The sequence below is a fragment of the Anabrus simplex genome, chromosome 1 (genome assembly GCF_040414725.1).
Source record: "Anabrus simplex isolate iqAnaSimp1 chromosome 1, ASM4041472v1, whole genome shotgun sequence".
Taxonomy (NCBI): Eukaryota; Metazoa; Arthropoda; class Insecta; order Orthoptera; family Tettigoniidae; genus Anabrus; species Anabrus simplex.
In genome coordinates this window covers 853458868-853474105 of record NC_090265.1, presented here as the reverse complement: position 1 = coordinate 853474105, position 15238 = coordinate 853458868, and the positions used below count along the sequence as shown (strand labels likewise).

Sequence of the window (15238 nt, the reverse complement as noted above, 5' to 3'; positions counted from 1 at the left end):
AGATAGCAGGAGCAGTATAACACAAGAGTAATTTTCAGCACAAACTGTACAAAGCTATGACTACAGTACAGTGTGTGGGGTAGATACAGTAGAACCTTGATTATACGTTCCCGGAAACTTCGTTTTCCCATATTATTCGTTCAAATTACGTGGTCCCGCGAGCATCCCAATTAAATCACGTTGTAAAAATCCTGCATAATCCGTTCCTCAAAGAAACGACTTCCCGGATCAACCGCTCAGAAATTTCAGTCCCACCGATGTTAAATCCTCGATCACGCATTTAAGAAACTGTATCTCACGAAAGGATGGCCATGGCATACTTACGGATCTTGGTGTTAACGTCCCGTCATTGCGGTAATTTGAGGAAGTAGACTACTGTACTGTACTGCAAAAGCGATCGGCTGTGAACTTCCATAAGGGACCATCTTAGCAACGCATTTGAGTGGTACTGTTTAGAGAATCCTCAGAAATCATAAAGCAGAGTGTGTCCACAACAACTGGAAGGACAGAGCGCATTTCGGCAGCTCTACTTGAAGACAGAACGAATTTCGTTAAATGTTCGTACTTGTACAACGTCTACATTATGTCCAGGGTTACAAGTTTATTTTTCTTACTTTTATCCAGTGAATCGCCGAACAAGTTTTTGGCACTTCCCTCAGGGCATTGTATAGTCACTAGGCTTTCAGACAGGAATCAAAACTGCTCCTTCTTAAGTAACACAAATTTAGTATTTAAATATTATCGTATACTTGATGGTATACGATTATGTTATAGAGACTGGGAACCTTACATATTGCACATAAAGTTATGGGACATGTTGGGATTACTTATTACTGTTTCAGTCCTAATTTAATGCTGATAATTTCAAGTTTTTGTGCTAAAATTTTATAAAAACGGCAGTCGGTCTTTTTGCGCACATTACATTTAAAAACTTTGTATCATTTGACTTGTGCAGCGAGCACGCTTTTCAGCCGAGTCAAGGTCGCAAATAACCGTAATTTCGGAAGTGTTAATGATATATTTTTTCTCTTCCAATTTGACTGTGATTAGTGACAGGCAGAACTGATTATAATGCATTCGAGAACTTTAGAAATGACACTTACATTTGAAACCATACTCTCAAGTCCAACCAGTTCAACATAAACTTTCAGTCTATGTAAGCCTAATTTACGTGGTACAAGATTTCCATAAACTGACTACGAACAGTATACTGGTGACTAAATTACAACAGAAGATTAAAAAAAGGGATTTAGCCATCATGTTGGGCGCTTTTGTATCTAATGTGTTTTATTTTAGATTAGAGAATTAAAAACTACTAGTGGTTGATTGTTGCTTGGCTTGGCGTTACAGGTGTTAGATTTTTCGAAGAGTTTAGCTGATCAAAGTTGCTGAACTGAAAGAAGTTTTCAGAAGAAACTGATGTTTTCCTGGTAAAAGTGAATGTAAGGTGAATGTGAAGGTTCGAGATTTTTAAGTCGTGTACCGGTAATTTATGTTTGAAGCTGGCCCCACGGTCTAACCTGCCTGCTCCTCACCCCGAGGGCCTGGGTTCGATTCCCGGCCAGGCCAGAAATTTTTACCTGAACATGAGGGCTGGTTCCAGGTTCACTCATTCCACGATTACCTTTAATTGAGGAGCTATTTAATGGTGAGATAGCGACCCCGATCTAGAGAGCCAGGTATAACGGCCGAGAGGATTCGTCACATTGACCATGCATCACCTTGCAATCTGCAGGCCTTTGGACCGAGCAGTGTTTGCTTGGTAGGCAGAAGGTCGTTGGGGCTGTACTTGGTTTGGTTTAGGGGTGTTTGTAAGATTATAAGTATACATATTTCATTTTTGTGATGTTTAGCCAAATAGTTGATGGTTCTTCATTCCTGCATTTTCTGTTTTCCCGGTTTTTTTCCCCCCGGGGTCCCTCCAAATACGGAGAATCGAGGTTTCACTGTATCTCCTTGCTTTATTGCTGTCACTGCATAAAAAGAGTATGTAGTACAATTTATGTTAATACAGGCAAAGATCTCTGGAAAAGGTGTGCTTTCTACTGAAACATCAATAAGGTAAACCCCCATTTAAGGTTAAAAATATCAGGTCCCTGTTTCCTACAGCAAAATTGGTAGATCCTCAGCAGTGGCAATGGACATTTCCATCTCTCCTTTGTGTCATATGAGATAAGATTTATAAGTTATATATTACCACCGGGGGGATAATACTGAACTTCTACCTAAATTTCAAACAATGGGATATAGACATTTAAGAGACATGAAGGAATCAATGGCCAAAGATGATGAGATCAGACTAATACTAGCCTATAAAACATATGCAAGCGATTTTTATTTTTTATGCCTGGCTCCTACACCTTTTACTGATCAGTCTGGCCCTGTGTTATTATCTTAACTATTTACCCTTAGTTGCCTCTTTACAGTTACTTTTTATTCAAATAATCGTATAGGTGGGTCATTCCACACTAAATCACCATACGGTTTGAAACTCAACATTTCAGACTGCAGGTTAATGAAAATAGGTAGGCTATTCTGAATGATGTCCTGAGTGTACAGACAATCTACATCAATATAGACTAAATCAAGTATTTAAAGAATCAAAAACTTGTGTGTCTAAGCAAATAATTATTTGAGAAATTCTATGACCATTAAAAAGATCAACTTACTTGTGTAAACACTGGCTTCAGTGATATCCCTCACTGCTGCAGCCTCCACTATATTACGAATGACAAATTTCTTGATGGCTTTATCCTTGGGTACACACCGGGCACAATTGGTGCAACGAACTGGGTTAACATGGCCACGTCCATGCTTTGAGCGTCCACTGTTTCTTCGCTTGCAAGTCTACAGGAATAAATTGTTATTAAAATTAGAACACATTTATTTTTCAAGTTTCAATTACGATTTCTCAAAATTGTTAAAAATACTACAAAGCACAGTTACAACTTATGGTTAATACACTAAAATACAGCACTCAATTTCACCATCAGTGATAAGATTAAACCAGGACATTCCAATTCTATAACTGGTTTGCTGCCAGAAGGATTAAAACCTCATTAGTAATAATAATAATGTTACTTGCTTTACGTCCCACTAACTACTTTTGCGGTTTTCAGAGACGCCGAGGTGCTGGAATTTAGTCCCGCGGGAGTTCTTTTACGTGCCAATAAATCTACCGACACGAGGCTGACGTATTTGAGCACCTTCAAATACAACCGGACTGAGCCAGGATCGAACCTGCTACGTTGGGGTCAGAAGGCCAGCACCTCAACCATCTGAGCCACTCAGCCCGGCAAAACCTCATTAGTAATACCATATTTACTCGCATATTAGACCCCCCCACTTTTACAACCTAAAAAAGAGTAAATGGGGTCCAATATGGGATAACCTCAAATTTTGTGCAGTGAACACATGACTTCTATGCTATAAAGAGCTATAAATTGTAAACCCATGAATGAATCTGAGTTATACTATTTTCGTTGTAAGGCAGTACTTCTAAATGTAAAAAGTCAATAAATGGTGAACGCGACTTTTAGGTCTTCATATAAAGTAAATATAATCCGTTTTAGTTACTCATCACGTCATTCATTACATCTCATTAATTCCTCTCATGACGCCAGGAAGGGCATATGGTCGTAAAAACTCGCTACTAAGATTCATCTGACTTCATACTCGACCCCAGAGAGAAAAGGGATAAGGGTATTGTATTATCATAATACTGATACTAAATAAATCATTGACCAGTCATTTGTCTCTGTCAGTTGAGCAGTAAACACAGTAAACCTGATCACTGCTTTCACATCTTAATTGTCTAGCGCAGTTACTAACCTGCTACAGGCGTGTTGTAATTCCAAGTGATGCCATCTTCACTGCGATCTCGTCAGCCATGTACTGCAATCGAGACCAAGAGCATTCGAGGTCCCGTCTTTCTGAACCTTTTAAAAATAGTTTTGTTCCCGACTATAGAGTCCAAACTCTATGAAGCTATTCCCAAATGGTTTCTGGAGATGGTCTCTCTGATATTCCCAGCCGGTGTATGTGTAGTAGAAGCCACTCCTGAATAAAGTCGTGTTGTTGAAAGCGTGCCAAACCACCAGCTGATGACTAGCGTATGTTAAGAGCTGTATTTCCGAATGTAATACATAGTGACTAGAAGCATTCTTTTGATAACTGTGGCTATTGAAAGTATATTTCATGCTTGTTCTCTACATTTATCACATCAGGATTTACATAAACAGCTGTAAATGAGATATGAGAGACCACATTGTTTAGGTTAGGTATGGTATCGCCTGGATAGAGCCAAAAGTTCCACGATGGAAAGCATAAACATAAATAATAGGGAAGTTTGCCGCATTTATGGATATCTACAGATGTGGCAGTAATGCATTTTATTATCATAAGGTTTAATTTCGTACCTTCGTTGTCCCCCATTTTTTATTAACGGATACCCTAGTATGTTTTGTTTGGCGTCTCCGAAAATAGTTGAAATTAACTGCGGAAATAAAAAAATCAATATTATTTGTTAGATACGTTGGCAAGTAAAACAACTGTGATCAGGTTGTTTTTATCACGGACCGAGTTGCAATATATTAAACGCTCACTTTGTTAATGATCTTGCCTGTCTATATTAATAGGCCTAGCAACAGCTGTGAATATTTTTAAACTAAAGTAAACTTGTTTCCTCATCCTGAGGTGGTGCAGCTCTTTTTTAGACAGGCCCCCAGTGGACGGGAGTTGCATGTACCATTTTTACCGCCAATCAACCTTCCTGCCATTCGTAAATCTCAGGCAATACGGTGCCAGGATTCGAACTCAGGCTCCCGAGAATGGCAGCTAATTGTCCTAACCATTACGCTGGCGGACATTCTGGGCCTACACTACGGAGGCGAACATTCCTTAACTATGAAACACAGATGGACCGCACGACCTCAACGCGTATTTTCACTGCGTGGGTAGTAGCCTACAGACGAAACTATTCACAAATTTGTGTGATATCACAACTGCATAAGGCTTGTAGGAATCATTATCCTCTGACGAATCACATTTGGGTGGGGTGGGGGTGGGGTGGGTGTGTCTTTATGCAAGATTTTTTTTCATTTTCTTAAGTCTCAAAAAGCCAAGGAGGGGGGGGGGGTCTAATACACAAGTAAATACAGCACATAAAGTGTCTGTTCATACAATAAAGAGAATATGCACTCTGATTTAAATACTATTTTCCATGAATGGTAATATGTCAAAAACCACATTCGTACAAAAAGTAATTACCTGGCAAGACAATGCTCTGCTGTTTGAGATGGAAACCCAAAGTTTTGTTCAAATTGTCCACTACCTGTCAGTGCAGTATATAGGCTATTTAAATACAGTACATAGCAGGACTGGAAAAATACCAGTTCCCAGATGCCATGGTGATAGAAAAAATGGGTAGACCCTACACTTCTTTCCAATCTAGAAATACCACACGAAAGTTTAATTTGGTGTAAGAGTAAAATTCCTTAAAAAACCTTTCTTTGTTACAGCCATTTCTCTGGCTAATATCTACAGAATGACAGGGCCAAATTCATAGACAGCACTTATACGTAAGTGCCCCTTAAGCTAGGTTTCATTTCACATTACCTACTTAAGTGTCCCAGTTATTCTTTTAAGTAGACCCCCTTTATCTTGATGAATATGTTGCATTTCATAAGCAGAATATTTTCTGTCTGCCCAAAAGGTATTTGAGAGACAGAAATGTATTGTGACCAACAATGTAAATGAAGGTTCCGTTTGAGTAAAGTGACAGTTTTGAATATTCTTGTTCGCTTGGCTGACAGAACGAACATATAAACTTCCTCTCTCACCATTAAATGAAGAAAAATTGCCTAGAGATTTTATGCCACCTCTTCATCTTAGGTGAGTATTATTAATTTTATTATTATTATTTGACTTAATTGGAAACATATTGTAAATTTATAAGTTACTCAGACTGTAGGCCTACAGAATTGTAGGGAACAATATTGACCTATCTGAAAAATGAAATTTTAAAAAAAAGATTACAGTATTACAATTTTTTTTCTGTTGGTTTATACCGATTTATATCAGGTGACCAACTGTTTGTCAGATTGGATCAGAAGTTTTGGCTACAACCGAATGGTGTTTAGAATTACTGCAAGAGTGATCGTATCTCACAATCATTTGAAACCATTACAATCAACAAGGTAATTTTTTATATTTTTTTATCCCTATACATCCTTTCAGAATTTGTGATATCTATTAAACATATCTCAGGTCAGCAGCATATAATGGTCTTAAATATGGCTGCTGTCATATATTAAAGAAAGTATGCTTAATACTGCTTTTTAAATGTAGATATTGGGACAAGTACAGCAAAGTAGGATTTGAAAATTTCGTCGGTAATTATACTTACTCTACTGAATGCATTATGGCAACCAGGAAGGTCATCTGGCCGCAAAACTGGGCCAAATTGATATAAAGTACAGACCCCAATAAATAAGAATTAACGTCAGGAATAAGATGACGACTGAATATATACGCATGAAAAAATTGGTTTCAAATTTACAATGTATCTAGCTTCAATACCAAAGGTTTACATCACGTGTCCCTAGTGTGGGTCACAGGAAAAGCCTTAATTTCCTTTTTAGTTCATCAATGGATTGAAATACTGTGACTATAACGTTTATATTTAATTATTACAGTAACAGTTCATGCAACAAACTATTGTGATACAACATCCAGGCCTTGTTTGGTAAAAGTTACTGTTGTTTAGGTCACGATGCTTCATAATTTCCTCTAGACGGGAAGAATTGCAGCTGAAAGAAAGACTACAGTGAGAAAGGCAGGCCTTAAGATACAGCCCTAGCATTTTGCCTGGTGTGAAAATGGGACCACCACAGAAAACCATCTTCAGGGCTGCTGACAGTGAGGTTTGAACCCACTATCTCCCGAATACTGGATACTACCCGCACTTAAGCGACTGCATTTCTCGAGCTCAGTAGAGTTTTGTTTTAGGACTGTTGTAGTTTTGTATCCATGCGAGTAATTTATTGCATTCTTCAATTAGGATGTGTGTGGCATGTGAAGTGACGTTCGTTTCTACTTGCACTGTTTATGTTATAATTGCACTATGTATCTTATAACGGCAAACAGGAAGGGGGTAAGGAACCAAGGTAGAAAAATAATCAATGTTAATGAATATTTTCAACAAGAAGTAGAAAATAATGGTCCTTTAGTGCAACAACAGAGTCGGAAGCTTGTCAAGTTAGTACGCGAACCATTCAGCATATTGTAAAGGCAAAGATAGTATCAAGTTATCTGATTCCATCTCATTTCAATCACTGCACAAACGAATCAAAAGGAACTGTATAACAAAAGGCAATTGATGGATTCGGTAAAGATGTAATACGAAGCACTTTCCTCAGGTATTACATATAGGGTGAATACCCAATGCTCAACAAGTTACTTGTTGATTTACAAACACATTCAAAGGGGAGTTACTGCACTGTGGATGATAAAGAAATCTGAGGGGTTCAATTATTAAAAACAGAATGAAGGAGAAAAATTTTAATGGAGAGGGCTGATATAGCAACTGCCAGAGTAACATTTTTGAGTAAAATGAATCTTCTTTGCCCCATGTATTTAATTTAGATAAGACCTACATTCATCAGAATTATGCTCCAACAAAAATCTAGCAAGATAAAAAGCGGTTAAAAGAGGTTTAAAAGTTCCTGTGGAGAAAGATGGATGAATTATTGTTTGTCATGTAGGTTCCAGTTACAACGGTTTTCTACAAGAACGAAAATTAATTTTCAGGCCAAACATGAAATCGAAAAAGTGACTACTACCATACTGATATGAGCCCTATGACTGTTTTTTTTTTTTTTTGCTAGATGCTTTACGGCGCACCGACACGGATAGGTCTTGCGGTGACGATGGGACAGGAAAGGCCTAGGAATGGGAAGGAAGCGACCGTGGCCTTAAGGTACAGCCGTAGCATTTACCTGGTGTGAAAATGGGAAACCACGGAAAACCATCATCAGGGCTGCCGACAATGGGGTTCGAACCCACTATCTCCCGGATGCGAGCTCACAGCTGCGCGCTCCTAAGCGCACAGCCAACTCGCCCGGTGCTATGGTTTTAAAAAGACACTTTTGATGAAAGGAACGTCAAAGAGGCAGTGATTGTAAAGGACAATGCTATGCAGTACAGCTAGAACGAATCCCTACAATGAACACATGAACACATGAAAAGCTGATAATATTATATCATGGTTACCTGCTAGGAATATTCCCCATGACAGCAATCACACCAGAAACTAGCCAAGCCAAAAAAAAAAAAAAAAAATGTATGAAATAGGTTGATACACTTGCTGAAAGAAGAGGTTATACCGTTGTTCACCTATCGCCCAATCACTCTCAGTATAATCCCATAGAGCTGATTTGGGGAAACTTTAAAGGTGCTGTAGGGAAAAGAAACAAAACATTCAAACTAGCTGATGTCCAATCTTTAATGGAAGAGGAGCTGAAAAAAGTAACCAAAGAGGAGTGGAAGGCTTGTATCACTTGAAGAGAAATTTCAAGAGGAAGATTAGGGAAGGTAAATGGTATTGGACACAAGCCATGGATCAGATCGCCATAAATCTACGAAACGACAGCCACAGTAAGGAATCAAGTAACAAGGATATTTCCGGTGACAGCTCTGGCGACGACGACGAATGTTGGAGTGTCGTAACACGGTTACTTCAGCTGGAGGACGGTAAGGTAAGAAAGGGCGTTATGTAACTGTGCTTCTGAACGAATTGCTTTTCAGTCCCTTTTCAATGTACTTTGTGTATGTATTAATGAACTCGTATTATACAGTATACAGCATAAGATACAACCTATAAACAATGGGTTAGCGACAGAGGAGGGAGATAGCTTTAATGACATCTTTAATCGACGAATAACTTGTGACAAAATTAGAAGAAAAACTGCCTGCATTCTTGTCTTGTGTATGTTAAAGGAATTCAGCCACAACAATTTGTACAAGCAAAAAAGAACCTGAGTGAAGGAGAACTTAGCGCACATGAATTTCAGTGAAAATTATACATTCCAACATTAAAACAATATCCAGTCTGCACACTGGAACTCAAATTACGGCAAACTTTAACACTGCTATGCTTTATTACACAGACACATCAGAAAAACTAAATCCAACCTTATACATTGTTGTATCAGACTGCATAAATGCAGTAGTTACCTTCAATGAAGCAATCTTGGACAATATGAAGAATACACAGAAAGACAGGTTTCCTTTGACTACTGTAAAATTACAGTCTGATGGTGCTCAAGCATTTTAAGCAAACTCCTACTGAAATTTTTCAACATCACATGGGAAATGTACAAATTTGCAAAAACTATTTTTTTTTAAATGTGCATCTGAAACATTTTGTAGGTCACTCCAAGTCTGTCGCAGTACACAAGATTCAGTTTTCAATGACCAGAGTTTGATTTTCAGGCTGATGAATTTAAATGATGTAGGGCCTAACCCCCTATGTTTAACGTTGACTGTAGGGGTGCAGATTTTGAAATTTAGTTTCAATTATAGGGGTTAGGTATTAGCTCACAGCACGAGAAATGATGTTCATGTGCCGTACTACAGGATACACCAAGTGGGATCATAAAAGGAATTAAGAGGTGCTGAAAGATTTGATGGAACCTGGAAGATTGCCAAAAGAGATTCTCTGATTATCAAACCAGGGGAAAAAGATCTGTCGGGCATCCGATGAAGAGGTGGCGTGACAATGCATGTGACACGTAGGCCAACACATAAAAGGATGATGATTATGATGAGAGTTTAATTCAATGGAAAAAATCAGAGAAACATTAGCAACATCAAATATGAGGGATGGGTGTTAGTTCAGTTCGTAGGGGAAAAAAAATTACAGAAACATTATAATAGGCAAATTATTTCAAGTAGCACCGATGCTTTTATTATTTTTTGCACTATAGTTCATGCAGTAAACAATTTGCTTGAAGAACATTAGAGGACAAATTGTTGACAAGGATCTTTATTTGGAAGTGTGATACCAAGGCCTACATCCCAGCATACTGCAGCTCCCCAGTCAACTAATGTGTGTGTGGACTGGTGATAGGGCCCCTGTGTGATTCAAAGTTCTCCCTTGTACTATTCTAATCTTAGCTCTTTCATTACAATCTCCTCCGTTTCCCGTCAGTACAAGGCTTAGGTCGCCTAGGAAACCATGTGCGCACCTTTCAAGCACTTACCGATCATTAATCAATGCCTTAATTCCTGGAAGGATGCAACATGTATTCTTTCTCTAATTATTAAAGTTAAGAAATGATCTCACATTTTATCACAAAATAATAATCACCATTCCCATGCAATTGCCACTTAATGAACTTAAAAAAGCATTCGGCGAAGAAGTACCTTTTAAGACATTGCTACAGCTCCAAATGCAAACCTAAAAGGGAAGGGAATGAGGAATGAAATTGTTCTATTAGTCCAACTGGTGCACATAATTTAATGTTAAACGAAACAACAGAAATATCTCAGGAACTGGTTCACGTGGTTAAACAGCATCTAGCATGCACCACATGGAAGCATCAAGGGATTCAAAATACAATAGGAAAGTTGAATTGATTGGAGCAGAGTAGGGTAAGAAAGTAAACATATTGAAATCTACTACTAAATCAGTAACAAGTCCACTTCAGAATAATAATTTATAAAAACAATATAAATTAAATTAAAATAAATACGAACCATTATTACACGATTTTGCCACCGACGGCTAAGAATACAAAGAGAAGAGGAAATAACTATCAAAGAGAAACTACAGCCAGGACCACTGCCTGTTCGATCTGCATTCGATGGCTGCTTATACTGCCTGCTCATTCCATATTCAAACGTTTAACACGACATAAAAAACAATCTGCCGCTAGATGGCAGCACCAGACGTACCCAGTTATCGCGTGAATACAGGTAGATAAGCATACCAGCAAAATTTAAAATCTGAAAGTAAGAGAAAAAATAAATTATTTTACGTATAAAGTTATAGCTTCAGCACTTTTCGAGAAAGAAGTTTCGACGAACAAGAAAACCTGGAAACTTTGTCTGTATGGTACTTCCCTACATTACTAAGTAGAGGTTTCACGAATTTGGCCACCACAGTTTCTGGCACAAGTTCCTGGTGCTTATTGTTACTAAAACACTTTAAAATCTTACATTGGCACAAAGAAGGTAGAACATATTTTTTTTATAGTCTGGAGCAGACTTGCAGAGTTCTTGCAGTACGGTGGAGCTGCCTCAACAAATTTCTGTAGCTCCATAATTAGGCCAATAAATCGTTGCTGGGGATAGCGCAGGCCTCCTCTATCCGACTGTCTGATTAAGTTCATCAATTGGGATGCATTAAATGAGGTGGAAACGTTATTCAAGCACGTGCTGTATTCTATATTTTTCTTCGATTACACGCACTAAATAACCACACACTAATGCCTGGTAAGCAGTTTCACACAGTGACAGTGGCACACACTGACTCAGGGAGCTCACGAAAATCTTCCAATAAATCAAGTACATACCGTACTCAGGGAATAATAATAATAATAGACGGCCTAGTAGGCGACTTGCATGTCTGTGAAGATAAAGGCCCTACCTACGATGATTTCTAATGCTGAAGACGCCACACACACCTAGCCCCCGAGCCACTGGAAGTAACCAATTAACGTTAAAATCCCCGACCCGGCGGGGGAACCCGGGACCTTCTGAACCGAAGGCCAGTACGCTGACCATTCAGCCAACGAGTCGGACATAGTCATCGAGCAACACTGGTTCTGTTTCGTCAAGTCCGGGAGAGAATACTGAGGCAGAACATTTTGAATTTTGCTTCTGGATAACGTTAGCACCATCGGTGGAAAGAACCTGACATTAGTTTAGTTACAACTAAATAGGCCCTACTTGCGTAAATGATAATAGTAATAAAAAGAGCAGTATATTGACACGATTTTATACTGCTAGCAAACGATTCCTAATGGAATCTTAATCTGCTTACCCTCCAGGGTTGGCCGTTCCCTCGGACTCAGCGAAGGATCCCACCTCTACCGCCTCAAGGGCAGTGTCCTGGAGCTTCAGACTCTGGGTCGGAGGGATACAACTGGGGAGGATGACCAGTACCTCGCCCAGGCGGCCTCACCTGCAGGGGATGGGAAGATTGGAAGGGATAGACAAGGAAGAGGGAACAAAGCGGCCGTGGCCTTAAGTTAGGTACCATCCCGGCATTTGTTTGCAGGAGAAGTGGGAAACTACGGAAAACTACTTCCAGGATGGCTGAGGTGGGAATCGAACCCACCTCTACTCACTTGACCTCCCGAGGCTGAGTGGACCCCGTTCCAGCCCTCGTACCACTTTTCAAATTTCGTGGCAGAGCCGGGAATCGAATCCGGGCCTCCGGGGGTGGCAGCTAATCACACTAACCACTACACCATAGAGGCGGACAATGCAATCTATGACAGCATATTATTCTGTTTTGTACCTTCACATTAACAGTACAATTGTCCTCAGAAGTTATATTACTTAGTATGTAATACTTCAAACCTTATATAACGCTTACCATTTTCTGCAATGATGTTTGAAGAGCTCTTGTTAGACGTCTCTGAGCTCGAATCCCTTCTCTTAATCATCGCTGAAATTAGCGGATGTTTATAAGCTGGATAATCAGGGAAAGGGCTGGGTGCAGATCCTGTTTTTAATTTTCGCGTTTTGCTGGTCACTTTGAAATCGTCATTTACGAAATGTAGACTGCAACCCACGGAATAATAAGAAGGAATCCATTTACTTCCCTTGCTGTTTCCTTCCCTGGATATAATACTTAACCACTTTCGACGCAATTGTGTACTTGAAGGTTTTTCATGGAATGAAATATCACGACATTTTGGTTTCTCTTTCTTTGATTTGCAGAAATGCATGCAGCAGTACACCATTTTCACTGAAAACAAGTATCCTATTTCCCGCTATTTCATTCCGACAGGTCTGGAGCCGGTTGGTGCTGCCACCTGCTGTGGGTATTTGTAAAAGGAGTGTTTCATTTAGTGCCATGTTAAAATGTTGTAATGAGCAGACAGTATAAGCAGTAATCGGATGCTGATCGAGCAGGCAGTGGCCAGGACACATCAAAATTACATTAGTGCACCAACTTGCTGTATCGCATGTAAACAGGCTGGATGGAGATGTTCTCCGCCATCAGAACCGTTGCAGTCGGTGCGAAGCGATAGTGTGTATGTAAAAAGGTGGTGGTGACGATTATTGTTTTAATAGGAAGAACAACTAGCCAACCATACTCTGTTGTTTGTAAACGTTCTCCGACCTGTTTCGGTAATATTAAATACCCATTTATGAGACGTTTTATTGTGAATAGAAAAGAGGAAAATAGGATACTCTCTTACAGGCGACGTAGCAGATTAACTTCGGCATACGTTTCAAATTACTACCGCACTTCAATCTCATAGTGATCACCACTGTTCTGCTTTTAGGGCAGTCGTCCGGGTGGCAGATTCCCTATATGTTGTTTCCTTAGCCTATTCATAAATGATTGCAAAGAATTAGGAAATGTATTGAAGTCTTCTTTCTTCCATTTCTTCCCAGCATAAAATTTAAAACATTTTTGTAACGCTACTCTTATTTCGGAAGTCACCCAGAACAAATCGAACTGCTATTTTTGGATTCTTTCATTGACACTTCGTTGATGTAGTATGATTATTCTTATATATTTCTATCTATTGATGGGGGAGATAACCTATTCATTTACTATATGAGTACATTTAACATCCAATCAAAAAGGTGATTAATTCAAAATAAATAATCTGAATATATTGATTGTCTCACTATTTACAATTATCTTAACATTAATTATAATAATTTTAGCTTCAATCATGTCTAAAAAAACATTATTAATGACCGAGAAAAAGATCTCCCTTTGAATGTGGATTCGGCCCTAAAAGCTCAGCACGACTCCCCTTCTCTTTACGATTTTTTAATCGCTGTAATCTTCCTCATTTTTATATAAAAATTGCCCTACTCCTTCCAGTTATCATTGTTATAAACTGATCAAACTTTATATTATGGTCAATTATTAGTACACGCTTTTTATTTATTTTATTATTAGGATTATATCACGAATGAAATCAAGGTGCTTCAGAATAAGCGCACTAGGGTTGTAGTTAATTATACATTTGATTTGCACTAAAAAAGAGTATTGGCCTTTCAATCTTTCAATCTTTCAGCGATAAATTGCAATCAGTTTCGATCTGATCTTAGATGATTATATCCTTATTTACCCTTTAATTGAAACCAATTCTTTTGGAGATACGACAACGTCACTTGGAGTCAATTTGTATTTTGTTCGTAATTTGTAAGCAAGTCTAACGTGGTGTATCATAATAATTTGTGTTGTGCGTGAATTAACTTGGTGGTATTGTTTTAAATTAAGCGTTTACTGAAGATATTTTATGTGTTATAGTTTTAAAAATTAACCTACAAGCTATTTGGTATCCTGGAACGACATTAATTCACGACAAAGGTGAACTTTCTCATGTTACAGTACGGTATGTGTAATAGTGACAATCCACATCGTTTTCAAAGCCATTCTGTGTTTGTATTTTTCTAATTGCATTAGTTTAAAAGTGCAGCATGATTGTGTTATTTTATTCCACGCTGCACAAGTATGACAACCACAACTAAAACTGGACTGATTTCAGATGCCAAGGCATTGCTGTTTTACAAGTTTTTGAAGCTGAGAAGACGATAAGAGTGTTCTAGGATTAAGGTCTGCAAAATATAAAGAAATATCTTTAAGCAAGGACATGTTTGAATTAGATTCCGTGTAATTGACCATAACTGACGAAACAGATATATGCAGTGAATTTTCCTGTGTGTTAGTTAAAGTAAATAAAATAGGAGTAGACTTCGATAACATGTTTCCTCTCATTTACATTTTAGGTTATGTAGCTTTTAAGCTAGACAGTAAACTTAATAGCAGATACTGTATCTCAAACGTATCCAATGAAACAGTGGAAAATTACATGTTTAATAGTTTAAACAGAGGTGGGTTATCGGTCCCATCAGAATTGCTCTTAAATGTGTGTACAGGTGTATATAAGATCATGCATATTTTAATATCTGAGGAATATGAAATAGCATTCTTTCGGAATAAGAATCAGAAGCGTGCACTGATTCGGCTTACAAGGCA

The 15238-nt window shown here is 38.5% G+C and overlaps 1 protein-coding gene across 1 annotated transcript in view; it reads right to left on the bottom strand.

Moving 5' to 3' along the window:
* The window catches only part of RpS26 (ribosomal protein S26), a 36710-nt gene extending 25822 nt beyond the window's left edge, over positions 1 to 10888 (bottom strand). Inside the window, exons 1-2 of the mRNA XM_067147699.2 lie at positions 10759 to 10888; positions 2670 to 2847 (exon numbers count right to left, since the gene is read on the bottom strand). Coding sequence (XP_067003800.1) covers positions 2670 to 2847; positions 10759 to 10761 — 181 coding nt within the window. The 5' untranslated portion in view covers positions 10762 to 10888. The remainder of the gene's footprint in view (positions 1 to 2669; positions 2848 to 10758) is intronic.
* Between the last annotated feature and the right edge of the window lie 4350 nt (positions 10889 to 15238).